The sequence below is a fragment of the Lagenorhynchus albirostris genome, chromosome 9, assembly GCF_949774975.1.
Source record: "Lagenorhynchus albirostris chromosome 9, mLagAlb1.1, whole genome shotgun sequence".
Lineage (NCBI taxonomy): Eukaryota > Metazoa > Chordata > Mammalia > Artiodactyla > Delphinidae > Lagenorhynchus > Lagenorhynchus albirostris.
In genome coordinates, this window is record NC_083103.1 from 85137375 (window position 1) to 85165196 (window position 27822).

Sequence of the window (27822 nt, forward strand, 5' to 3'; positions counted from 1 at the left end):
CACCATTTGTTGAAGTCTGTCTTTTGCACTGATTTAATGTGCCACCTTTATTCTATGTGAAAACCTTTATATATTTTGGTTCTATTTTTGGACTTTCTGTTCCATTCCATTGATGTATATTTTCCTTTATCATAAGCTTAAATATTTCATAGAGCTACTCATCACTTACTCTTTTACAGATTTCCCAAAATTCTTAACTTAAATGTAAACTATTTTTTGTTTATTTCTTAACCTGGGGGTTTCTGGTGGTGTAAATTTGGGCAATCCACCTTGGGTTTTTTATTTTATTCTAGGATTTTATACTCATCTCCCTCCCCTTAGTCTCTTTCTTGTACCCAGAGCTCAGAGCCTGAATTGATCTAAACTTCCTTGTTGTCTTTTTGGGCCCCCAGCCGAATTTTTTTCTGGTCCTTCTTTCACAGAGCATACAGCCATTTGAGAGTTTCATAGCAGATTGATTGTTTTCACTTCTTGCATCTCTTCTACCAAGTGTGAGTGTAATACTCAGTCACATAGCATTTGTGGTTTGTTTTGGGTTGATAGTGTACCTGAGGACTACCCAATTTCCTTTTCCTTTTCTGACTTGGGGGATTTTTTCTTGCTAAATTAGCAATATATTTAATTATTGAAAAGCTATTTAGTTATATTTTATCAGTGTTGCTAGGTATTTATGGTGTGAGAGCTTCTACCATGTTGCCAGAACTGGAAGTCTAAATATTACACATTTAAAACCACCTCTCCTATCTTGGCAGTGAATGAATAGTGATTTATAATTTTCTCTTATACCTAGATTAGATAATGTGTATAAAGGTTAAACTTTAGCTGGTCTTTTTTTTTTTAGCGGTACGCGGGCCTCTCACTGTTGTGGCCTCTCCCGTTGTAGAGCACAGGCTCCAGACGCACAGGCCCAGCGGCCATGGCTCACGGGCCCAGTCGCTCTGCGGCATGTGGGATCTTCCCGGACTGGGGCATGAACCCGTGTCCCCTGCATCGGCAGGCGGACTCTCAACCACTGCGCCACCAGGGAAGCCCTTTAGCTGGTCTTTTGATATTAGTATCCATCTTTTTGCTACATGTAAGCCAGGGTTTAGAAAAAACAAAAATGACATGTTTGTCAATGTTTCTAAGTTAACATTGGACACAAATTATTTTCTTTATTTTCTTGAATACTGCTAATAAGTGTTAGTAGAGGTTCATTTTTCAAGCTTGTGACTGGTTTATTTTTGGCCAGATTTATGGTAGGTGGCTTTCTACTTAAGGGAGCTGAAACTGAAAATAGGGGCCAGGTCTGCAGCAGCATATGTTAGAGAGTATAAGGTGGCAAGATACCATTGTGAAGTTGAAAGAGTAACAGCTCAGTGGTCAGACAGTCAAAGCTAGATGCCATTCTCAGTAGGATGATGAGTGGAGGTAGACCAGAGTAGGAGGACACATCTGTGATTAGAGCTGGTTGATGAATTTTGAGGTTAGTAGACTAGATGAGTGAAGACATATTTACTAATTAATCCTGAAGGTAGCCCTATCAAAAATATGTTATCGTTCCTATTTTAAAGATGAGGAAGTTGAAGATTGGGAGGTTAAAAAATCTTGAGCTAGTAAATGATAGAGCTAGAATTTGGACATAGTAATAAGTAGTTCCAAAATTTATGTGCTTAATCTTTATACTGACTTAATAATGAAGCAGGTTTTTTGGGTCAGTTTTCATCTTTTTGTTAATTTGTTAGACTTACCTGTAGAAAATGTTCACCCCTTTAACATGCTTGTGTGAATGCTGGCTGGCTGGGTCTAGGCTGGGTCACACAGTAAGTGTATATAATTAAGTCTTTGCGTAGCTCTTGTAGAGTTACTCTCTTATCCCTGCACATAAAAAATTAACAAATTTCTTTGTTGGTGATTTTTAAAATACAACACTGTTATTAAAATAAACAAGTTAGCTGTTAACTTCATGAATAACAGTACATGTTACCTTTCCATACTCTGTCCACCCTACTAGATTTGGGAGGCAAAATCTAATTTGACATTACGAAGCTCTCAGTTAATCATTAGATAAATTTATATGAGTTTCCCTTAGCATGATTCTGGGAGGTAGTTTATAATAAAATAATGGACAAGGTAAGTAAGATGGAAGCTTACCATTGTTTTTGGATGAACTAGATTTAAAAAAAAAATGAGTACTATTAATGATCCAAAAGCTCCCTGGGAGACAGACATAAAATGTTTTTAGGATGTTCAGAAGACCTGGATGTCCTTCTGTAAAATGGGTTTATTAATTGCTTTAATGGTTGTAAAATTGGGACCATCAATCAAACACTCTTTAAATAATGAGATTTCTTTGGGCTCAGTTAGCTTTATTCCTTTTCCTTATTAATTTGAATCTGAATGGTAGTGAACTGATTTGTCATTCCTTCCATTATAGCATGAAGATGAGATCAAAAGGAGTAAGCTTGTTACTTTCCACTTTAAAATGACAAAAATTTAATTTTATTTATTTGCTTAGTTTATTCGGTTTTCTTTGCTGGTTCCCCCATCTTTAAATGAGGGAGTGCCCCAAGACTCTGCCTTAAACTAGTCTCCACCTAAATATATTCCCTAGGCAAACCTAGACGTTGGATTTGTCGATGAATCCAAATACATGTCCTGAACCTCTTCTGCTTCGCTTAAACTCCTTTTAACTAGGTGTTTAATATCTTCTGGATATTTAACGCCAGTCACTCAGTCACTCAGTCTAAGAACCTAGGAGTTATCCCTGAATCCTCTTTCACCTCCCACATCTACTCTTCTGGCAAGTGTTACTCTTCCTTCAAAATATATCCAGACTCTACCATGTTCTTCACTTGCTACTCTGATTCAAACCATCTGTGATCTTGCATGTAGACTGATAGATTAATTTTCTAATTGGTTTTCTTGTTTTTTTCTTTGTCCCCCCTTGCTTCTATACAATTTGGTATCTTCACAGCGGGGTGGGGGGTAGATAAAAAAAGAGTAAACTAGATCATGTTCTCTTTCTTGCTCAAAACTTGTATTCATTCTGTCGTATTCAGGGTAAAATCAGACTCCTTATAGTGTCCTGCAAGGCCTTGCCTAATCAGAAATCTTCCTTTGTCTCTGATTGCCTCTCTTATCACCCTCCATCTTGCTCACTCTTTTTTTTTTTTTTTTTTTTTTTTTTGCGATACGCGGGCCTCTCACGGTTGTGGCCTCTCCGGCTGCGGAGCACAGGCTCTGGATGCGCAGGCCCAGCGGCCGTGGCTCACAGGCCCAGCCGCTCCGTGGCATGTGGGATCCTCCCGGACCAGGGCATGAACCCACGTCCCCTGCATCGGCAGGCGGACTCTAAACCACTGCGCCACCAGGGAAGCCCCATCTTGCTCACTCTTATCTGGTCACTCGGAATTTTTTTTTCTTGAAAATAATAAACTCATTTCTCTTGTGGGCCTTCAGCACTTATTGTTTCCTCTACCTGCAAAGCTTACATAGATTACTGACGACTTCCTCTTTCACATCCTTCTGATATTTGCTCAGGTGTCCACTCTTCAGAGAGGCCTTCTCTGTCTGAAATTTCTTCATTCTACTCAGTCACTTCTAGCCCCTTACTCTGCCTTTGTTTCTAGCTCCTAAAGCTCCTTGACATATTAGTGTGTGTGTGTGTGTCTGTGTGTGTTTGTGTGTATGTGTGTGTGTCTGTGTTTTCCGACTAGAATTCAAGCTTCACTATAGCCTAAGTGCCTAGGATAGGACTTGGGATATAATAGGTACTTAGTGTTTGATGTATAAATAACTGAGCTTTCTTTATTCCTTTTAATTATATTTTATCCCTCCTAATCCCACAAGGAATTTGAAGTGGCTTAAAAAATACTTCTAAGTGTAATAAAGTAGAAAACATCAGGCATGTAAAATATAGATAGAATAGAAATGACTGGTGGGAAATTAAATATGCAGGTCATGCAAGGTTTTACCTGGTTCTTAATATGGATCAGGAATTTGGCTCTGAGGTCTTAAGTGCCAAAATGAAAAGAACAACACTTTTTCCATATTGAGAAAACATTCTTCTACTTTAGAGAAACACAGCTTTTCCTTGCAATTCAACAACTGTCCTACAGTACATAAAGTAATAAATTTTTTATGGCAATTTTCAGTACCTATCTTAAGTAACTGGAGAGATGATGCCAGGGTAAGTTCAGGGAAAGCAGCTCTCTAGAAACTGATAAGATACTCATACACATTCATATTTGCTTCCTCCCTCTGTGCCTTCCTCCGCCAAAAAAAAATGCATGCATGCTTCTCTGAGTAAGGTGGTGGAGCTTACTTTAACATGATTGTCAAGGTATAGCAGCTGATTTCTGGCAAAGCAGTGAATTACAACTTACTGTTCTTAAAATGGTTAGTCCATTCCAAAGCAAGTTAAAAATTATCCAGATGCTATGCCTTCAGTTAAATAGCTGATAATAGTACTATTTTGATCAAGTTACTCTGTGATAGTTTGTGGTCTTTATTAGGAAGTTTTGACATCTAGCATCTTAGATTCAGAACTAATGAAGCAAATTATTAGTGTGCTTCATAATATGCTGACTCCAGAATTCTTAATACATGAGTGGAGAATTAATTGCATTTTAATAGAGAAAATTCCCATCACTTCAGCCTGTTTACTTGATTAGATTGAAATTGAATGTATTTGAAATTAGTTTTAGGTAAATCTTTTATTAGGATCATCACTGAGTTATTAATGATTGAACCAAATCCTTCAAATTATTGTATGATTTAAATAATTCAAGTTTTTGGAGAAGAACCGGTTTAGGATATGTTATAAATAGTATTGGTCAGTGGTAGCATACTAACTTGGAAATAACCACACTGAGTTCTAAAGATTCATTTCATGTTTTAATATACTCTTTTCTTTTGGACTTACCACTTCTATTCTTGTATCTCAGGCTTTCCTTTGGTGTAAGGAAGAGAATATTTGGGAGATGGAAGACAGTTATGCATCCTGTCAGTATGTTTTCCCTATTTAGAGTTGATAGTTTGGTTAGGTGTCTGTTAAGGGAAAAAAGTGAATTGGCTGTATGGTGCAGTGTTTTTGCAACACATCACTAATCGTGAGAGGAATTTATTTTCTTAGAGCTTTTCCTTTCCCTTGTTTCTTCCTTTCTTGTGATTTTGTTTTCAGATTGTCTCCTTTTATTACTGTAACTGTCCTGACTCTGCACAGCTGTCCTTTTTCTTGTCTATATTGTTCCATACATGTTGTCTCTTTTGTCCCCAGTCTTCCCTGACTCTTGTCACAGAACTCTTATTAGCTCTCTACCACCCCCCAACTTTATTTCACCTCTATCTGTAATTACTATTTTCTTTTTCCTAGATTGACATAAGAAAATTCAATTTGTCTTCGTTTTCATTACCAGAAGAGACCTCTAAAGGGTAACAGTGGAACTTTGAAAAAAGCATTTAGATGGGGATTTTGACCAATATTAATTGCTTATGTGGTTTGGAAACTACATTAATTTTTTAGTAAAAAGAGTAATTTTCCTTGCTGTTTTCTATTAATGTAATTTATTCTTTTAAAAATACATAGGAAAGATAGCAATAGGTGCCCGGTGCAACACATGTTTTCTTTATTTAGTGAATTCACTATCAAAGGATTTGTTCAAGTGGAAGTAGTATTTCAATCTCTGAGAGAGGTTATGGGCTCCAGCATTTGAAAAGTAGACTAAAGTTTCCTACAAACAATGTTTCTAAAGTTTTTTTAATCAGTGACATTGTAGAGTCCTGAGAAGAGCATGAGCTTCAGTGTTTGAGATTATAAAATTTGAGTTTGATGGGTCTGTGTTTAGAACCTCCCTCTTTCTCTTTAGCAGGATAATTGTTAAACTTATTTTATTGTCAGTTTCATTGCCTGTAAGATGCAGGAAATACCTCAAAAGGGAAGTTGTGAGGAGTAAATGAAATGGAAAACATCTAGCATGGTACCTGGCAGATGGCATCTCAAATTAGCTACTGTTCTATAAACTTCTCAAAGAAAAGTTTAGTGACCTTCTGATCTGCTGGTAAGTCCATCTGGATTGGCACTTGTCATGCATCAGAGCTTAGGACAAATTTACCAATATCATGGCATGGATTAAGGAATAGGCTTTATTGGGAACAGGTGACATTTTATGGGGACAAGCCAGGATCAGCAAGAAGAAGGTAAGGCATGGGTTTCCCATCCTTTCATTATTCCACAGAGAGGGATGCCAGAGGTTTGACAGTCTGCTCAATATAAAGCATAGGTATTTATTCTAGTGAAGGTATCCTGTCCTATATATTATTCTCTCTTACGTATTAGAATACGTGGTAGATCAACCTCATATGTGAATTGTCACGCAGACTACTTGGGAATCAGACAGAATAGTGTGGATGCCTTCAGTCATCTAAGAAATTCATCTGTCCAGCATGTGGAGACCTGGGGCCCATGGGAAGTTGGGTTTGCCCTGCTAAGGGAAGAAGCTCTGGCTTTGTCTAAAGCTGAGTGAGGTCACACAGCCTCTCCTGCTGGGAGAAGGGGATAAAGGAGTGATTCCAGCTCACTGACTAGGCACCCGGAGTGACTCCTGACTGCATTTACAGACAGTTCTACTTCTTGCATCATACTTTATTGTCCAGAGTTAGTGAATCCATTTTGTCAACTAATAAGTATCAAATGTGAAATATTATATATTTGTTTATTTTTATGCTATTTAAGTAAGTTGATGTCAAAATAGGTAACAGAAGAATGCATTTCAGAGTCTTTGAATGAATGTTGCTCCCCCAAAAAATTGGTCTTGATTTGACCAGTCTCAGCTCAGCTTCACAAATAATTATTAGTTTGTCCAGGCACAGTGTTAGGCACTTACTCTAGGAATTGAACAATGAGTAAAACAAAGTCCATATCCTCAGGGAGTTTGGTGTGGTGTCTAAGAGGAGTAAAATAGAAGTAGCAGAATTTCTTAAAAATACAAGTAGAGTGTAAGAAAAACCATGAAAGATAATCACCAGAAGACCGAGGGAAGAAAGTGAGAAAAGGTCTCAAAAGACAGCCAGTGTTGAATCTTAAATTAAACTTTCCTTTTGCAGGAGAATTTCAAGCATTTTTTAAAAAATTGAATTATAGTTAATTTACGATGTGTTAGTTTCTGGTGTACAGCAAAGTGATTCAGTTATACATATGCGTGTGTATATAAATATTCTTTTTCATATTCTTTTCTGTTATGGTTTATTATGAGATATTGAATATAGTTCTTTGTGCTATACAGTAGGACCTTATTGTTTATATATTTTATATATAGTAGTTTATATCTGCTAATCCCAAACTCCTAATTTATCCCCCCGCTTCCGCTTAGGTAACCGTAAGATTGTTTTCTATGTCTGTGAGTCTATTTCTGTTTTATAAACAAGTTCATTTGTATCTTTTTCTTTTAGATTCCGCATATAAGTGATACTTGTCTTTCTCTGACTTACTTCACTTAGTATGATAATCTTTAGGTTCATCTATGTTGCTGCAAATGGCATTATTTCATTCTTTTCTATGGCTGAGTCATATTCCATTGTGTGTATATATATTTGTGTGTGTGTATGTATGTATATATATACATACATACACACACACAGTGACTTCTTTATCTGTTCATCTGTTGATGGACATTTAGGTTGCTTCCATGTCTTGGCTATTGTAAGTAGTGCTGCAATGAACATTGCAGTGCATGTATCTTTTCAATTTATGTTATTCTCCGGATACATGCCCAGGAGTGAGATTGCTGGATCATGTGGTAACTCTATTTTAGTTTTTTAAGGAGCCTTCATACTATGCTCCATAGTGGCTGCACCAATTTACATTCCCACCAACAGTGTAGGAGGGTTCCCACTTTTCCACACCCTCTGCATCATTTATTATTTGTAGACTTTTTGATGATGCCCATTCTGACCAGTGTAAGGTTGAATGTCTCATTGTAGTTTTGATTTGCATTTCTCTAATAATTAGCAGTGTTGAGCATCTCTTCATGTACCTTTTGGCCATCTGTATGTTTTCTTCGGAGAAATGTCTATTTAGGTCTTATGTCCATTTTTCTGATTGGGTTTTTTGTGTTTTTGTTATTGAGTTGTATGAACTGTTTGTATATTTTGGAAATTAAGCCCTTGTCAGTTGCGTCGTTTGCACATACTTTCTGCCAGTCTGTAGGTTGTCTTTTCATTTTGTTTATGGTTTCCTTTGCTGTGCATCAAGCATATTGATAGCTCCTACATTTTCTAGTTTGTGGATGGGACAGTAGGAAAAAGAGTGATTTTAAAAAAAAGTGTTGCTTGGCTGTGTAGCATAAGGAGTTTGGAGCTTAGCAAAAATTTCATTTTACTTCTTTGGGAAGTATGGTTTACAGTAGTTTTTAGTAAGTGGTAGTCCAGAATATTACATTTTAGTGTTACAGATTTACTAATGAAATAACAGGGACTCATTCTAAGGTAGGAGAAAAATAAACAAATGAGCAAGAATCTGTCAACACCTTGCAGTCGCTGTCTAACTTTTAAAAATGTTTAAGTGCTAAAGAGGGCAGATGGAAATTATATTAATCACTGCATGCTCAGCATGCAACTTACCGGGGAAAAAAAAGCACGTTGAGAGGCAGAATACTTTTTTCTAAATGTTATGCTTTTGAGAGATTTTTAAAAAAATAGAGGTCAGATTTAGTCATATATCTGGTCCTGCCATTAGGAAAAAAAGGGCTTCCTTGGTGGTGCAGTGGTTGGGAGTCCGCCTGCCGATGCAGGGGACACGGGTTTGTGCCCCGGCCCGGGAGGATCCCCCGTGCCGTGGAGCCGCTGGGCCCGAGAGCCATGGCCGCTGAGCCTGCGCGTCCGGAGCCTGTGCTCCGCGGCGGGAGAGGCCACAGCAGTGAGAGGCCCGCGTACTGGAAAGAAAAAAAAAAAAGAAAAGGAAAACGCTTTTAAAATGCATCCCTTGAGAAATTCTTTGCGTTTTAAAGAAAATTGTTTGTTGTTGACCAGCTTTTGATTTCTGTTTTATGGAGTTTCTGAGTATTGTTTAGGAAAACTATGATTCTCAGAGGGAAGTGTGGTCTCTGAGATGTTTCTAAGATATTTTATTAGTTATATGTGGTATTAAGGTAAGATCACAAACTAGGTTTTGGGGTTTTTTTTTTGGTGATCAATATAGGTTTTATTTTTTGTTGTTTTTAAGTATAATTGATTTACAATATTATATTAGTGTCAGGTGTACAACATAGTGATTCAGTATTTTTATATATCACAAAGTGGTCACCACACTAAGTCTGGTTACCATCTGTCAAAATTAAAAAAAAAAGTTATTACAGTATTATTGGCTATATTCCCTATGCTGTACATTACATCCTGTGACTTATGTATTTTATAGCTGGAAGTTCTTACCTCTTAATCCCCTTTATTTTGCCCACCCCTCTACCCCAGGATTTAGAGTTCCAGCCCTAACCTTGCTGGTATTGTTATGTGATCTTGAAAACCTCTTAACTTCTACATATACAGGTGCATGCAGTGTTATTTTTCTAGGTGATTTTGGCCTTTTCATCCTTCCAGGTTCTGTATTTAATGATGTCAATATTTTAAAATCACCATTATATGGCTTTGCATAACACTATTTTATAAATGGTGTATTTTTAAGAATATCCAATTTTAAATGACTGGACATAATCCAAGCACATTTTGTTGACATGTACATGTAGGCTGGCCTTTGACCTTTCATTTGGTACTTTTTGCTTAGCTAACTTTTGTGTACAACAGAAGGCAGAGCTTGGAAACTTGATGTATGTGTAGTTGTGAACATGGCTTTGACTGGATGTGGTAGTGATGTTTATTATTTCTCTCTCAGTTAAGATATATCCCATTCATGTCTTGTGATTTACTAGTGTTAACCAATTTAGAAAAATGGCAGACACTGGAACCATGGAAGGTGGTAGAGAAGTAGACAGCTTAGTTGCTTTCCCCAAGAGAGTATACCTTAGTGTCATATTGTTTCTAGTAGTTTTATAAATGCTGCCCCAAGTCATTTAACTTAGTTTATTACCACCAGTAGCAGTGATTACCTTGTCTTGGGAGTTTGGGAGGTTGGCATCAGCATCTCTTAAATGTCTTAAAATGGCCTGTCAAAATTGGCTTAACTAACTAGGTACCAAGGCCAGTTTGAGTTTAGTATATATATTTTTTAAAAAAGGAATCACAAATATTTCATAATAAATATTTTGTCATTGCTGCTTAATATATTGTAGTGCTCAGTAACCATTCTCATTACTTTATACATTGAAATTGCAGTTCACAGACTACAGTGAAATTAGTAGTGCATGGCCTTATTGACCATACAGAATAGAGAAAGAGAAAGATTAACATTTACTTATGGTTTGCTTCTTAATATAAGATGGACTTAATTGTATATTAAGCTCCTTAATATACAAGGACTGATCTAACCTTAAAATAAGTGAGGAACTTTGTTGGGCTGTGTAGGCTCTCATCTATATGATTTTGTGTTTAGAATAAACACACATTATTCATAAAATTTAAAAATTTGGAAGGATTTGTAGAATGGATCATTTAGGCAATCTTTTAGATATAATTCATGAAGTGTCAATATCAAGTAATGAGACAAGTATCTCATACAAATAAATTCTATAACAGCTATGATTCTCATCAGAAAGGAGGTAGGGTTGGGGTCTTGTAATTTGAATAGAATATTCTTAGCAATGATCTTTTGGTTAAGATACCAAAAGCATAGGCAACAAAAGCTGAAATAAGCAAAGGGACTGCATCAAACTAAAAAGCTCTACACAGCAAAGGAAACAAGTTAAAAAGGCAATCTATAGAATGGGAGAAAATATTTACAGATGATGTATCTGATAAAGGGTTAATATCTTAGATATATAAGGAACTCATACAACTTAAAAACAAAAAACCAAATAATCATATTTTTAAATGGGCAAACAACCTGAATAGACTTTTTTCCAAAGAAGATATACAAATAGGCAATAAGTACATGAAAATGTGCTCAACATCACTCATCATCAGAGAAGTTTAGATAGCTTTAAAATAGATTGTCAAATAGTACATCCTTATTTTATACTATAAAATTAGTGAATCATTGTAGTTCAGCAAATATAGAATGATTAAGGATTAAGTTTACATGGCAGGCAGTTTTGCTTTTTTTTAGAAAAAAGTAATAAACAAGTTCTAGTAGGGTTTGGTTATTTAGGCAGCAGAAATATCTCAAGTTAAGTACATTTGGACTTTGGGGCAACAGTGTTTATAAATGTTACAAAAGGCCCTTATCTTTAGCATGAGGGCATAATAGGTATCCTCTAAGGTTCCTACCAAGATTGATAGTTCTTTATTTTGTTGGTTTTCTTCACTTTTAGATACAGTTTCTATTATAAACTATTAATTATTCAGTGACACACATGGAGCTACTTTAGGGAAAGATAAAAATCTGATTTCTTTGGAGTATCTTTCCCTTTAATTTTAACTTTCATCTCCGTATGGTTTTGTTTTTCATCGTTTTGCAATAATACTTTTATCTTCTATGACATCTAGTAATGTTTATACTAAGGTAGGTTTTTTCATTGATTGTATTTTGAATCTTCTTGTAGCCAATATTAACTAATGTGGCCCTTTTGATAGGAACTGTTATTGTGTTTGTAACTGTTTTCATTGTTCTTTTATCTTCCAAGTTATTCATGGCAACCTGCTACAGCTATCACTATCGAGAATGACTTGATGCTTTATCAGCTTTGTATTTTATGACATTTTTCCTCTTGGCATTTTATTTTATTTTATTTTATTTATTTATTTTTTTTATGGTACGCAGACCTCTCACTGTTGTGGCCTCTCCCGTTGCGGAGCACAGGCTCCCGACGCGCAGGCTCAGCGGCCATGGCTCACGGGCCCAGCCGGTCCGCGGTATGTGGGATCCTCTCGGACCGGGGCATGAACCCATGTCCCCTGCATCGGCAGGCGGACTGTCAACCACTGCGCCACCAGGGAAGCCCTTGGCATTTTATTTTAAAGTATAGCATACATGTTGTGGAAGAAGTGCAAATAGAAATGAAAATTGCATTTTGATGTTTTATGTCTCATCAGGAAATCTTTCATTATACCTTCTAACTGCTGCAAATTTCATTCTTATACCAATAATATAAAGGCTTATAGTCAAAATATAACTCTTGCCTAGCAATAGGTATAATTTATATATTTTTGTGACAATGCATGGAAATGTAAAATATTAATGAGTACTTTCCCCCTTGTTCAAGAGCCAGTGTTGACACTTTTAAGAAAGTAAAACCTGCATTTTAAGGAGTTAAACTCATTTTTAAAAAGTCTTTTAGTTGGAAAAATATTAAGTATGGCACAAACCTAGAAAACCCAGAAAATTTTATTATTTAAAGAAATTAATTTTATAAAAATTAAAAATATATGCTTGGCAAAAACAAAGCAAAACAAAAGAATATTACCCTATATGACAGAAGTATAAACATAAATGATGAAGTGGGAGAAAATATTGAAGCATCTTTAACCAATGAAGAAATTTCACAAATTAATAAATGAAATTCCAGGAATTCATTAAAAATGCTGGCAAAGAATATATATAGTGCACTGAAAAATAAATGCCTTTGCAGAGATGTTCTGCTATGTTTAAAATACAAATGCAAATTAAAACTTCCCTGAGATACTATTTTTTCACCTAGTTGACTGGTAAACATAAAGCCTAATATTATATTGGGTTGGCCAAAAAGTTTGTTTGGGTTTTTCCCTAAGATCTTACAGAACTCTTTGGCCAAACCAATACTTTGTTTGAATAGATAAGGAGAAGCAGTTACTCTCAGATTTTTGATTGGGTTATAAATTTGTATAACTTCTCCGGAAATATGTTTCAAAATTTAAATACACATACTCTTTGACCAAGTGCTTTAAGTTTTAGAAATGTATCCTAGATAGATAAATACACATGTATATGAAGGTGTAAATACAACACTGTTCATTGCAGGGAGGGCTCTTTTAGTAACTTGTTGCTCTTCATATGTACCTGAATGTGGGTAGAATGTCTCTGGAAGGGTACAGAAAAAGTAGCAGTGCTTGCTTCTTGGGGCATAAACTGAGATAGCCGAAGAGGACATAAATGCAGCTTTTTTTTTAGAATAATTCTTTATTTTTATTTATTTATTTTTGGCTGTGTTGGGTCTTCGTTTCTGTGCGAGGGCTTTCTCTAGTTGCGGCAAGCGGGGTCCACTCTTCATCGCAGTGCACGGGCCTCTCACTATTGCAGCTTCTCTTGTTGTGGAGCACAGGCTCCAGATGCACAGGCTCAGTAGTTGTGGCTCACGGGCCTAGCTGCTCCGCGGCATGTGGGATCTTCCCAGACCAGGGCTCAAACCTGTGTCCCCTGCATTGGTAGGCAGATTCTCAACCACTGTGCCACCAGGGAAGCCCATAAATGCAGCTTTTGCACTGAATATCCTTTACAGAATAAATAAGCATGTGTTACCTGCTAAAATTAATATTCAAAAGAATGACATTGAACTAAAACTTTTTTATAAGCCATATGTGAAATACGCCATCAGTGGACACACAGAAGCTATTTGTTCATCACCAGTGTGTCAGTAATGCAGCAGTGTTTGGGCGTTTGCTACTCCATTCAAACATCTGTCTCTCAAAAGGAGGTTTTCTTTGACTTCCTCTCCTCACCCTAGACTAGCTAGGGCAGGCACCCTATTAAAGATTTATTCATCCTCTGTATTTTGTCTGAGCGCTTACTACATCTGTGATTAAATAGTTAATGTTTAATGTTTTTTTCCCCCCATTGTTAGAGTTAGGTTCATTGAGGGTCTTTCACTGCTGGGACAGTATGTACTATGATATCTTGTGTTTTGGTAACAGTGCATATTTGAATGAGTGAGGATTAATTCTAGAGTATCAGCGCAAAGCCACAGCCTATTAGGAAATTACAATAAACATGTCTTCTCACCCATGTTGACATTTCTGTTCCTTCTTTCAGTGGCTTCCCTAAAACAAACAAACAATTTAACCTTTTTTGTGTGAGGAGGAGGGGGAGATCACAAAGCCCTTTTAGAAACCATGATAATCATAAAACTGTGGTGATGCAAATACCCCCAAATTTTGTTACATAATTTCTGTAGTATCATGGATTTCCCTAAAGCTCTTGATGTAGACCCACATCACTCCAAGGTTTCACTCTGCAGGATTGATTCTTCTGACTGACTATTATTTTATTCTGACAGTTTTTGGTCTCTTTGCTATTTTGACTGTTTCTCTTGTTCCTAGGACTGGGCTTTTGTATTTTATAACAGAAACGTACAGAAAAGTTGAAAAACTGTACTTTGGATACCAAAATATCCATCACTCATATTCTATAATTAACTTTTTGTCTTATTTCCTTTCTCATGTAATTTCCCATCAATCCATTCATTATCCTTTTTTTATTTAATGCATTTCTGAGTAAGTTGTTAACATCATTACACTTTCTTCCATATACTTCAGCTTGCCTGGCATTAACTTAAAGTTCAGTATTGTTTACAGGATTCTTCTTTGAGGTAGAAATTTATATACGATGAAATGCACCAATTTTAAGTGTAACATTTGATGAATTTTGACAAGTGTATACACCTGTGTAACTCAAACTCCTATCGAGATGCAGACCATTATCATCACCCCCAGAAAGTTTGCTCCTGTTGCTCCTCAGTATTTTTTGTGCTTTATTTAAGTGATAACTTACTCCTGTTTAATTGTTATTTTTACATCATGATGATTCTCTCAGATTTGCACTGTTTGATCAGCATTTTCTCTATCATAAGCTGAGGGTTGGTGACAGAGTATCAGCTAACCCAGGATCCTTAAGAATCAGCCTAGCCATAAAACCAAGAAGATCCTGTAGGAGTCAGTAACACAGTCTCCAACCTGGTGGTTGTGTTGGTGGTGTTTGCAGGATAAAAGAGGTATAGGGGGAATGACTGGGTGGAAGGAAGTCTTATTAGTGCCCTGTGTTCACAAGGTATACTACAGGGAGAAACATTTTGGTTGACAAACTTCCTGTTCAAGAACTCTTACTCCATCTCAGCTTTGAACACAGCTTAGTTATCATAGGATGTTTTCCAGTATTCATATAGTGAATTACTGTAATGGGAGGAAGATTGTTGAGTCACAAACAGTGTATTGGAGTCATTTTGCTTTCCAGGGAAACATTTTCCTAGTCTAAAATTTTAAGTGTGTACTTGGAAGTTAGAGCTATTTTTAAAATGTGCTGTTTTTAGCTGGACGATAGCTTGCTTTATCTTACATGTCCATTTATCACATTATTATGTAGTTTCTGATGCTTTAACATTATCAGGATAGCACAGTTTTAGTAACAGAAGAAATTTAAGGTTATTTATGTCTCACATTCACATTCAAATTTAAACCCCTTTAGCATTGGGAGGGTCATTAGTTAATAAGTCTAATAATTTTATTTCTGGACAGCAGTTTTGGTGCTTCTCATTAGCCAAGGAGCAATAAACACACTCAGTTTTGGAAAGTGTATTGCCAGTGTTAAATTGTTAATATAAAACAGCCATTTACCTAATCATCTGTGTTTTTTTGTATATTCTCACACAGAAGAAAGAACCTTCTAAATCCAGTGTGGAGAAAAAAGTGACCAAGGTTGCAGAAGCAAAAAAAGTAATGAAGAGAAATTTTAAAGTAAATAAGAAAATAACATTTACTGATGAAGGAGAGGTAAGATTCTGTAAATGTTTCATTTCTGAGGTACAGTCCAAGTATTAGAAAGAGTTTGACTCTCCTGCTGACTTGCCATTCTTTAATAAGAAAAATAATGTTTCTCTAAAGCACTCGGGCAATTCCTTTCATTGTTACTGTAGGTGATTGGTCAGCTCTGCATCTGTAGGCAAGAATGACTTTCTGACAGTAAGCTGGGATACTTTCTGGTAATAACAACAGAGTTGGTTTTGGACTTTCCAAATCCTGTTTTTATAGATAAGACTTTCATGTCATGGGGTCCATCTGTTAACATGCTCTACGGGAACATGCTCAAGGATAGTAATACAAGTACTGGCCACAGCTTCTTTTGCTTGACTCTGGAAAGCCTCTGCTCTGTGGTTCCTCAATTTTAGATGCCATATTGGCATGTTTTTTACTTACTGGCCTGCTGTGGGAAGGAATTCCCTGCTTTAAAATAACCTCGGACATATAGGTGCCTGGTTTTCATTTCACCATTATCTGGTCTTAGTGTAAATACATCCCAATAGAGTAGGAAAGGGGTTACCACTCACAGATTGCTCATGAAAGATCACTCTATTAGATAATAATATCTTCATTTTTTAAAGAGGAAATATATCTAGAATGTCAAGTGACTCACCTAAGGAGTGATGGCTAGAGTCAGTGGTTATGGCAGGATCTTCTGAATATTGTCTCTGTTTTACTCTCACCAACCTACGGGTTTCCCTGTTCATTCTGATATAGCACTCAACACCCCATGCCCACCATGATCTCATTTCCCTTGCCCTATGTTTAGTTTTTCTTCATAGCACTTATTATGAGACTTTACATTCTGTATTTATTCGGTGGTTGTCCATTTCTTCCATTCCAGTGGGATGAGGGAAGGTATTTCTATTTCACTGGGTTGAGAAAAGCTACATGAGGGAAGGTATTTGTTGGCTATGTTTGCTACTCTGTCCTCTGCACTTAGAATAGTGCCTAACAAATAGTAAACCCTCAGAAAAAGTCTGTTCTAATACCCCAGTAAAATAACAGAGCTTTTTATACTGACTGTAATGTATCACATCAGATATTTCATCATTATTAATAAAAATGCTTCCTGCACAGTCTATATTCAGTGGAGTGTGTTTCCTTTTACTTCTGAAGTTAACAAAGATTTGCATTTTACTTCAGGGAAGAGGGCTTTGTTTTAGTAGCCCAAATTTGCACTAGTAATACGGAGTAAAATGGTGTATAAACCATACGAAAACTAACAAAATAGAATGTAATTCAGCGTGTTGAAGTTGCAGAGGAAGCCTATATAGTTGGAAAATATGAATCTTTGTGAAATTACTGAGAAGAGGTCAGTCAGCACCTGAGAAACAGGCTAGACCAGAAAATAGTTAGTTGTAGTATTACATCGATGCTCACTGTAAAAGATTAGTGCTGTTAGCATGATGAGGTTCCTTACTGTGCTACTAAATTTAAGTGTACATATTATACCCATTAGCTTCAAGTTGAGTGTAAATCCTTAACTGTAAAATGTTTCAGTGTAAACTTATTGCTGATAGGAGCTCTGTGTGGCTGGGAGCCGCTGCACTGAAACTTCTGATCTAAAACTCCGAAAGAAATGCTACCATTTGTTCAACCCACAGAGGGATGAATGTTTTTCACTCTGCTAGAAAAAGGAGTGAAGAGTCAGAGCAGTGGATGGTGTTCTTACTGTCACAGTTCATCCCTTTCACTGCTTCCTCAGTGCCAGTGACTGCTAGCATGTCTACTCATGCATTTGTGACCCTTGTTCATTGCTTCAAGCTGCAACTCTGTCGGAATCTCATCTTGAAGAATGTGGTGGTGACAGGAGTGAGAGGAGGCACTAATACCTGTGATATGTGTGCCTGCAACTTCCATTTGCCTGCCGTTTAATTAGCAGTCTTTCAGAAACTGTGGCAGCTGCTTAAGTCCTCCTGGCAACCAGTTATTAGGCAAAATAAGAAAATTGTTTTTGTCGAAACTGTCTAGAAGTTTACTGTGTTAGGCCGGGAAGATTATTAAGTCAAACAACCCTTATTTTTCAGGTAATGACACAGATGTCCAGAGATTAAGTAATTCATTCAGGATTATGCACTGGGCTAGTGAAAAAGCCAGGACATTCAGACAGGTGTCCTGACTCCCGGATCAGTGCTCTGACTTCTTTGTCACCTTGTTCCTAACATAAAAAGTTTGTGTAAAATTATGTAGATCTGAGCAGGCTTGTGAAACCCAAACTAACTTTCTCCTTTACACTTAAGTTATTTCAGTTTGTATGTGCAGTATCAGCTGATATGTGATTCCTCAATTTTGAGCATCTCATGTGTGCCAGATAATGTGTTGGGTTCTGAGGACACATGAATAAGGCATATGGCTGCCCTCAAGGAGATTAGTGATTAATTTACAGGAAAGTAAAACAACCCAGTGTGGTGAGAGAGGTGTTCCAGGAGGTACACCAAGGTGCCATGGCAGTGGCGGGGATGCACTGTGGCCAGCCTGGCCACCGCCCTGTGCGGGTCATTTGGAGCTGAGTTGGTGGAGTATAGCATACTAAGAACATTGAAATGATGTTGAAGCAACTACCTTCTCCTCCAAATTATTTAATGAAAATTTCCTTTAATCCTGCTCTCATGAGTTATGGAAGCATTACTTTATCCTGACTGGGAAAGTCTTTTCCGTGACTTGCTCACTTTTATTATAAAGCTTGTTAGAAAGTTTAAGAAATGTAGGTTGTAAGGCAGAAAGTATGTATCATTATACAAAGGAAAGTGGTGTTCTGTTACTATTCCTTGTCTCCTACCCCATACTCACCTTTTTCCTCTCTGCAGTTGGTTCAGCAGTGGCCACAAGTGCAGAAGTCTATCTCCAAGGATACTGAGGAAGAGGACAATGCTGGTGGTATCAACTTAGATAAAGCAAAGGAAAGGCTTCAAGAAGAGGACAAATTTGACAAAGAAGAATATAGGAAGAAAATTAAGGCAAAGCATCGGGTAAGCTTTCCATCTTGAATTAATACTGAGTGAAATTTAATATGTCCTAAATATATGTACATGTTCATTAGATATTCTTTAGTAACTAAGTTACTTTATTGTTTTCTTTAACCTTATTTTTCTGTAGCTATTTTGTTGTTTTCTCTAGTCCTTCTTTTCCCTTCTGCTCGTGGAGTCTTTGTATATTAACTAGTTTCTGAGAATGTCACCTGAATCTGCTTTTGGTTGAGGTGACCCAAATTATAGTGATTTTTTTTCAAATAAAGTTTTAATTTGGAGATAATTGTAGTTGCACATGTAGTAGTTAGAAGTAATAGAGACAGATCCTGTGTGCTCCATTTCTATAACTTTGTCATTTCAGGAATGTTATATAAATGAAACTGTGTAGCATGTAGCCTTTTAAGATTGGTTTTTTTCACTCAACACCCCATTCTTTCTGTTACTGAGTAGTGTTCCGTGGTGTGGATGAAGCACAGTTTGTTTCATGTTTCACCCATTTAAGCAACATTAGTGTTGTTTCCAGTTTCAACTTAATAGTTAAATTTCTTTCCATAAGCAATTACTTGGTAATAGATATTAGCTTAAATTTACTACATTAAGAAAAAAAATAAGGAAACCTTGTGAGAGGGAGTGCTTCTACTTAGGCATATGCCCTTTAAGGCATTGGCCTTAAACTTGGCAGTTTTCAGTTATCATTGAAACAGAAAGGGTTACTCCATTCTGGTCACTCATTATATTACTGTCCTTTCACACTACATAAAAGTGGACGTTTCACTAGATAAATGAATCAGTTAATGAACTAAAACAGATTAACATTTTTTAAGAAGTTTCTGCAGCATGCCCTTGAGACAATGAATGATCTCAGGGTAACACAGTATCATATGCAAGAATCACTGCTATAATGTTGGGCTGGCCAAAATGTTCGTTCCAGTTTTTCCATAAGTGTTACAGAAGAACCAGAACAAACTTTTTGGCCATCCCAATATTAGGTTCTGTACCAAAAAAATTTTAAGCCTTTGGATGTGAACATTATTAACCGTATCCTGAGGAGGGTTCTCATAGTTTTTGACTCCTGTTTGACCTTGTTACTATTTAATAACCCAGTAAACTTTTTTTTTTAATAGAGCAGCAGTTCTCATTTCTTTAAGATATGATACAGCTTCCCAGTAGCATTTAATAAATAAGAAAACGTAGATATTGAAGATAACTTTCAAGGATGGAAACGAATGGTGGGAAAAACGTTCCAGAAATATGGAGAACAAATGAACCTGAAATATACTGGTTACAGTTTTGGGATACTTATGTTATTGAGAGAACTAAACATTTCCTGTATTGCTGCTTTTAGTACAGTACTTTAAATGGAAATTTGGTGTTAATAATTTGTTACTAAAATTATTTTTAAGTGTCAGCAGCTTGCCATGTTTCTGCTTATAGTCTTCTTAGAGTATGTAGCCAACATAAGAACATTTTACCTTTAAATTGAAGCCAGCAGTAAAAGAAATATGGAAAATTTACATAAAATAAAGCCCCCCCATCCCCCCCAACCTGCTTCCCCTTCCTTATCTTCCCTTTCACCCCTTTTCCCAATGTGTGGAAGTTACTACTGTATCCAGGTTGTAGAATACTGTTTCTGAAAAATTTAGGAACTTAATTTCAAATTGACTGTTGTATATTTGTTACACAGTGTTTGTGTGCTAGGCTCTGCCTTAGGCAGTGAAGATGGAATGTTTAAAATACATGGGTTCCTCTATCCTCAGGAAGATTATTATAGTTAAATCATAGTTAACTATGGACATTCTCTCACTGCACAGAAGCTTTTTGTGCCCCAATTTTTTTACATTAAAATTTTTGAAATGAATAATATCTTTACATTTTTCCAAAATCAAGAGGGATAAAAAAGTTAACATCCAGAAGTCTTGCTTCTGCCCATACCTGTCATTTTTGTTCATCCCTCCACCCCAGAGGTAACTTTTTATTAATTATTAATGTATCCTTATAGTTTCTTTATGCAAAGACTAGTAAATAGAAATACATATTCTTGCTTTCTCCTTTTGTCACATGAAAGGTAGTATACTGTAGATTGTTCTATACTATTTCATTTTCACTTATTTTTGAGATTTTATGTAAATCATTTTCTTTGTACCATTGTTAAAACATAGCATATGATTTTAAAACTATCACTGTGATTGTCTCACAGCAAGGTTGAACAGAGCAGTTTGGGGCTGACACAATTGTGAGAGAAATCGCAAGAACTTTCCATGCTACTGGTTTTGAACCAGTTCTCTATAACTAAAATAGGTATAAGGTCTTTTTAAAACAAGTCAAAGCTTGTTGTTTTATATAAAATAAGTATATACTGCACAAGGTGGCCCATGGCATACTTTCTATATTGGAGGTTGAAAATATTATGTAGCCTAAAAAGAGCACAAAGAAGTAACCAAAATAGTCTTCTCTCTATTCACCTTTAATGTAAATGCTACCTGGCACAAATATGATTCGTTTCTTGGTATTTTCATCAGTAAAGTTATTATTTAAACACATATAAGTATTTGTGTATTAAATTAGTGAATATTTCCTGTTTGTGAGCACTTAGTATGTTTATTACAATAGCATACATAAGATACAATACAGGTGCTCAAATCAGTTATTTACCAAGCTGCAATGGACCGGATTTCTACCCAGAAGGCATATGGAATATCTTTATTAAATGGCAAGTTTTAACATTTGGCATAATGTTTGGTGGAAAGAGTGTTGTGCTATAACAAGTTGGGATACTTGCATTTGAGTCCTGAGTCTAGCATTACCTAGTCCATTTGGGGATCACCAGTCACCAGTTTGGATTCCACTTCCCTATACTGAAAAATGAGGGAGTGAGAATGGGGGTTAATACCAAGTGATCAGAGAGATCCTCTGGCTCTGTGTGTATAAGTAAGATGTGAGAATAAAATGATCCTTTCCTGTCTGAAAAATGGAATTTTAATTTGTCGTTTTTCCCTGCTGACCCGTTGGGTTCCGTGCTTGATGATAAGGCTTCCTTCTTGTTCACTTATTTTTCCAATGGTTACTAAAATTTTACCTTAAAAAGTAAATATATTCTTAATCCTGCACAGTTTATTTTATTTTAATTGCATTACCTGAACACATTATTGGTTTTGAAATCATATTTTTTTCTTAACACAAAATTATGAATGAGGAATGTGCCTGAAAGACTTTTACGTATGAAAAGAAAACTCCATAAAATCTATAACATAATTCTGTATTTGATACATATTATGAAACATATTATGTTTTTTAAAATATGTATCACTTTTAGAAGCTTTTATGAGCTTAGAAATCTTTCGGCATGTTTAAAATAATTGTATTTCATGATTATATTTTTGGTTTAAGAGGATAAGATAGTTAATATATAAGTTATATGTAAGTGAATATATATAATCATTAGTCTTAATGATTCTGTTTGAAAGTAGTTGTTTGTTCTTGGTGTTTAAAATTAACAGCCTTACACCATAGCTTCTAATATGCACTCAGTCTTTGTATTGTAGGTCTCAGCTATTCATTTATTCCCACCTGTTTTTCCTCCATGCTATAACACCTGTCCTTGACTCATTTTTCATCTACCAAATTCTGAAATCTGTGTAATTTCTACTGTGACTCAAGTAAATATCTTTGTCCTAAAGATTTAGAAACTGAACTATAGAATTTTAACTAGTTTATAGCCAAGAAAAAAAAGCAAAAGAAAAAATAAAGGCAGTACAGTTTATGGCATCACTGGGAGTGGAACTCAGCTGCCCGCTTGCTGGAACTTAGCCACTTGCTCTGGGGACTTCAGGAGCCCTTGCATAACTGCTTTGGATCACCCAGTCCATAGCTTTGTTTCTCTTCATGAGTCTTCATTGTAGTCATTAAGTATCATTTTCTTCTGAGACCATTCTGGTCTTTCTCTTTCCCTGGCAATTTATAAGTAACTATACTTAATTCGGCCTTGTTACTGTTTTCTTTGCTAAACCTCTTGAAACTATTTATCAGAAGTAAAATTGTAGCAAAAGCTATATTTTTACATATAAAACCATTAGTAAATTACTAAGTTGTAAAGGCGAAAGCGCTGCTTTTGCACAGGAACTGTGTTTTCTTTTTTTTCTTTCTTTTTTTTTTTTTTAAGAAACTGTGTTTTCTGATAATTCGGTCAGAACTGTGAAAGATGGGCCATGGATCATATCATTGAAAGGTTTTTACTTAAATGGAATGAAAATCTGCTTTGTGGTGTATGTCATCATCTTAGCTCTGAAAGATAGCTTGTGTTTAGTGTGATAATATCTGCTTTAACAGCTGAGAGTGGAGAGAAGCAATTCATTATGAGATTCTCTTTCATTTCTTTGAAATTTGCTTTGAGTGCTTTATCCATTTTGGGTTGTATATTTAGGTGTCATGTCATAATGTGTCTCTGGACTGTTTGCAAAGTTGCTCTGGGTTCTACTTAACTACTAGCATGAATATTATTAGAATGTTAAGAAAGAATTAAAGGGACTTTTTAGAAAATCTGTTTTGTTTTGTTGTTGTTTACACAGAATTGAGTTGGCATGGAATCCAGGTATCTTAAACATAAATTTATTATGATAATCAAGAAGGAGGGAAGCTGTAATCAGGCATGCTAGGAATAATAATAACAAGAACATTAAGAAGGACAGTAACAAGTTGCAGTTAGTTAACTGGGCCCTGCACTAAGCATTTTTTATGTGTCGTATTATATGCTAACAATTAACTTCTGATATAAGTGGGTTAACCTCATTTTACTGATGATAAAACTAAGACTTAAAAGGGTCAAGTAATTTATCCAAGGCCCCACAGCTTATAAAAGCTTACAAATAGTAGCCCTGGGACTCTTACCATGGTCTTTGTTTCTCTACACACTGTTTTTAACTATGTAGCTGCTACCTATCTCATACCAATAGCCATTCTCTTACAACAGGATAACTCTGAAGCAATGAATCAAAACGTAGAGAGGATGACAGCTGGGGATGAGGATTTTGAAGAAGGAATGACACATAATAGAAATTGTTCATGTTTCCAGAGCAAGGTCATTGGTATCAAATAAATTTAGAATAAAATAAGCACTGTAGTTAGTAGTTTAGTTTAGGACCACATACTAACATTACCTTTCCCTGAATGTTCGTTGCATAGCTATATAGTTACTAGTACCATAATCCATTCTTAAGTAGGTATGGCCATTTAAGCATCTAAGGCATTGTCAGAGACTGGTCTAGCTCATATGAGCTTATGAAATTTTACTAATGTCAGAAATGTCATCATGGGGGGACATGTATCCCATACTTAGTTCTAAAATTCACTTTATGAATAAAGCTTATTTATAAGGGAGGAAAGGAGATTCTCACCTTGTACAACCGTCCTACTACCTGTCCCCTTCCTACTACCATCACAACCGTATTTATTATAAAAAAGGAACCAGCCTATTACTATAGAACCTTTGCCTATAATTCAGAGATGTCTACCTGGGAGGTTTCTCTTCTTATTCTCATGAGCTTATATCATCTTGTGATAGTCAGTCCAGCATCTGAGTATTTGGGCCTTTTTTCATATCCAGCATCCAAACGAGATAAATACTCAAGATTATATAGGTCTTATCCACTTTGTGGCAAGTCTTTGACATGTTTATTATTTCTATTTTTATTGTTAAGTTCTTTGTGGATTTTTTTTTTAAAAAAAAACACCATATGTTGTTTGAGAGGTGGGGTGGTGGTTAGATTGATGGTCAGTAGCTGGAGAGGTTGAGGAGCAGGGGCAGAGTTTGGTGCTAGTGGAATTCAGGGATCTGACAAGATTAGGTCATAGACTACAAAGATGTGGGGAAGCTAGGCTGTGTCTGTTTTGCCCATCCCTATATACCCAGACCCCACCACGGGACCTGGAACATAGTATCTCAGCAAATGTTTGAAGGAATTGATTAGTGAATCGGTGTTTCTGTGTAAATTTGTTTTTCTCCCTGTCTTCATATCCTTACTGTAGTTGTTATAGATTTATATATGGAAGCCCAATTTTTTATGTTCAGATGAAACTCTGTAGAACAGGTAACAGATCAGAGAACCTTGTTGTGTTCTTCGTTCCCAGGAGGGATTTAGGCTTACTGGGATTTTGTTCTTGGAGGGCAGGGGGTATCTTCAGGGCCAAAAATCCTTGTAATCATTCTTTTACTCACTTTTGTTGAGCCAGTTTTCTTCCCTGAAAAAGAGATTCCTGTAATACTGAAATGAGGATTGATGTCCCCTACTTCTTTATGTGACAGCTGGGAACTCCATTCCTTACCAAACTGACACAGTTGCCTGAGACTCATTCAGATAGGTTATATGCTTCCACCAGCTCCTGAAAAATATTGATTTCTAAATCTATAGATTTCCAAGCACCATGGAATGAAAATGGTTTAAATACATAGTCCTGACTGATGTTGAAATTCATATTTCATGGTACTTTCTTTTCTGGAAGCTAAGGACCTGTAGTGTGTGAGAAGCCAAAAGACATATAGTAACATCTATAAAGGAGTATTTTGTACTTTGAAATGTAATTTTTCTGTTTTCTTTTGAATTTGATTTTTATTATTGAATTTCATGATCTTCTTATACTTAATCATTTGTAGCATGGCAGAACTAAACATAAAATTGTGCCATCTTTTTGTTGGCATAAAATACCTTTTGGTACCAATCCTAAAAAATGAAATAGGAAAAGAAAGGATTTAAAGCATTTAAACCACCTAAAATTAAGTGTGTGTGGGGGGGTGAGGAACCTCGGTTACTGAATCTAATAAAATTCAATTATATTTTTCCCCTAGTCATTGTAATTCAATCTTTTATTTTTATATCTTGTCATTTATAGCATTTATGATTCACATAGTCTTCTTTTAAGAAAAGAACCCTTTTCCTGCCTTAGCAAAAGAAGAAATTGTACTTTCTTCCCTATATCCATTTCCCAAATTTTGGATTACCATAATTCTATTTCCTATTCTCCTCTGTTTAAAGACTAATGTTCACTCTTTCCTCTTTTCAGATAGAGTGCTAATATAGCTTTTTAAGATAAGAAAGAGAAGTTTTCTAATTTTCTTTTTGTTTCACCCAATATTGAAAGTTTGTTCTTTTTATTATACTTCATTTTCATGTCCTGGTCATGTTCATTTCACATTTTACAGGTTTTGAATATCCCTCATCCACCTAAGACTTGTGGCAGAAATCTTAAAAGGAAAAATTATTCTACTTGCATGCACATGTGAACTCTGATAGCCAATTTAAATTTTGAAGTTTAAAATATTCTTCATTGACTATAATGAGTCAATACTGGTGTTCAATAGTAGTAGAAATTTGTTAATATTTTTTTTCTGCTCTGATTAAAGTGGCTAGATGAAAAACCCTGAAAGAGAGATTGCGTTTACTTGTTTAGAGAGAGTTTGTCTGATGTGAACATATTGAGGTTATTCTTTGGAACTTTGAAGTGCCATTTTCAGATGCTCTATTGTGTTGGGAGAAGGCCAGTTACTGAATAAATACAACAACAATTTGTGTGACTGTTAAATGTGGTTCATTATCTGTTTGTTCTGGACAGGAAACAGGCAAAAATTAATTAAATAGTGTACATAAAATGCTATCAGGAAAAAAATGCTCTCAGGATGAAAGACCCATACGGTAACCGACCATTATTAATAATAAAAGGAAATGCAACATTTGGCTGAAACATGTTGTTAAGATAAAAACTGTTCATCTGGGCTTCCCTGGTGGCACAGTGGTTGAGAGTCCGCCTGCCGATGCAGGGGACACGGGTTCGTGCCCCGGTCCGGGAAGATCCCACATGCCGCAGAGCAGCTGGGCCCGTGAGCCATGGCAGCTGAGCCTGCGCATCCGGAGCCTGTGCTCTGCAACGGGAGAGGCCACAACAGTGAGAGACCCGCGTACCGCAAAAACGAACAAACAAACAAAAACTGTTCATCTAACAAAGCTGCGTAAACTTTCTCATGGAGGAGAGAAGAGGTATAGACGTGTGCTGGAGTTGAGGGAGTTGACTCCATGTGGTGTTGACTCCATAGACCCAATTTTAGTCTCAGCTCTATCACACTGGCTGTGTGACATCAGGAAAGTTACTTCATCACTTTGATCTTCAACTTTTTCATCTATAAGATGGGAATGATAATACCTCAAAAGTTTTGTTACATAGAATTAAAAATATATGTAAAATGCTTAGCACACTGCTGATCCTTAATAATTCAGTGCTTCTACTGTTAGTAAGAAAATAACAATAGCAATAATGTGCTAATGAACAGATACATATGTATAAAAGTAAAGTTTTGTCACTCTCTAGTTATTTGACATTTTATGTAGCTGTAGTTTTAAAATTAGTTTAAACAGTGCAACACTCAAAAGTTACTGTGGGGCTTCCCTGGTGGCGCAGTGGTTGAGAGTCCGCCTGCCGATGCAGGGGACATGAGTTCGTGCCCCGGTCCGGGAGGATCCCACATGCTGCGGAGCGGCTGGGCCCGTGAGCCATGGCCGCTGGGCCTGCGCGTCCGGAGCCTGTGCTCCGCAACGGGAGAGGCCACAGCAGTGAGAGGCCTGTGTACCGAAAAAAAAAAAAAAGTTACTGTGATCTTTGTAGACTAACATAAAATACTGTTCTGCTTAATTTTACTTTCCATACATGAAAACTTTGTGTGGAAAATGAAACTAAATTGTGTATGTGTGAAAGAGAGAAGAGAGAGAAAATTACAAATACATCCATCCACAAACTAAAGCCACCTCTCAAGCTAAGCATAATTATGGTCAGTGGTTTAAAATTTTTTTCTTTAATATTATTTTGCTACTTTCATTTATTTTGTAGTCTGCTAATACTCATAGAGAATCAGTAATTGGTGCCAACTTTTGTGAAAAATTTGGGTGCAGATGTTTACAAACTGCCATCCATTAACTTTTTCCCCCTCCCACAAATGAGGACACACTGAAATTATTTCACTTTAGTGGCAGAACAACTCTCATAAGCTCATTAGAGAACCAATTCATGTATAGTATCT

The 27822-nt window shown here is 36.3% G+C and overlaps 1 protein-coding gene across 3 annotated transcripts in view; it reads left to right on the top strand.

Moving 5' to 3' along the window:
- Positions 1 to 27822, top strand: part of DDX10 (DEAD-box helicase 10) — a 288455-nt gene that overhangs the window by 152068 nt on the left and 108565 nt on the right. For 2 of the 3 annotated variants that reach the window (XM_060160341.1, XM_060160342.1), the window contains exons 14-15: positions 15646 to 15765; positions 18603 to 18764. In XM_060160341.1, the coding sequence (XP_060016324.1) occupies positions 15646 to 15765; positions 18603 to 18764 (282 nt within the window). The remainder of the gene's footprint in view (positions 1 to 15645; positions 15766 to 18602; positions 18765 to 27822) is intronic. The other variant, XM_060160343.1, reaches the window with a different exon arrangement.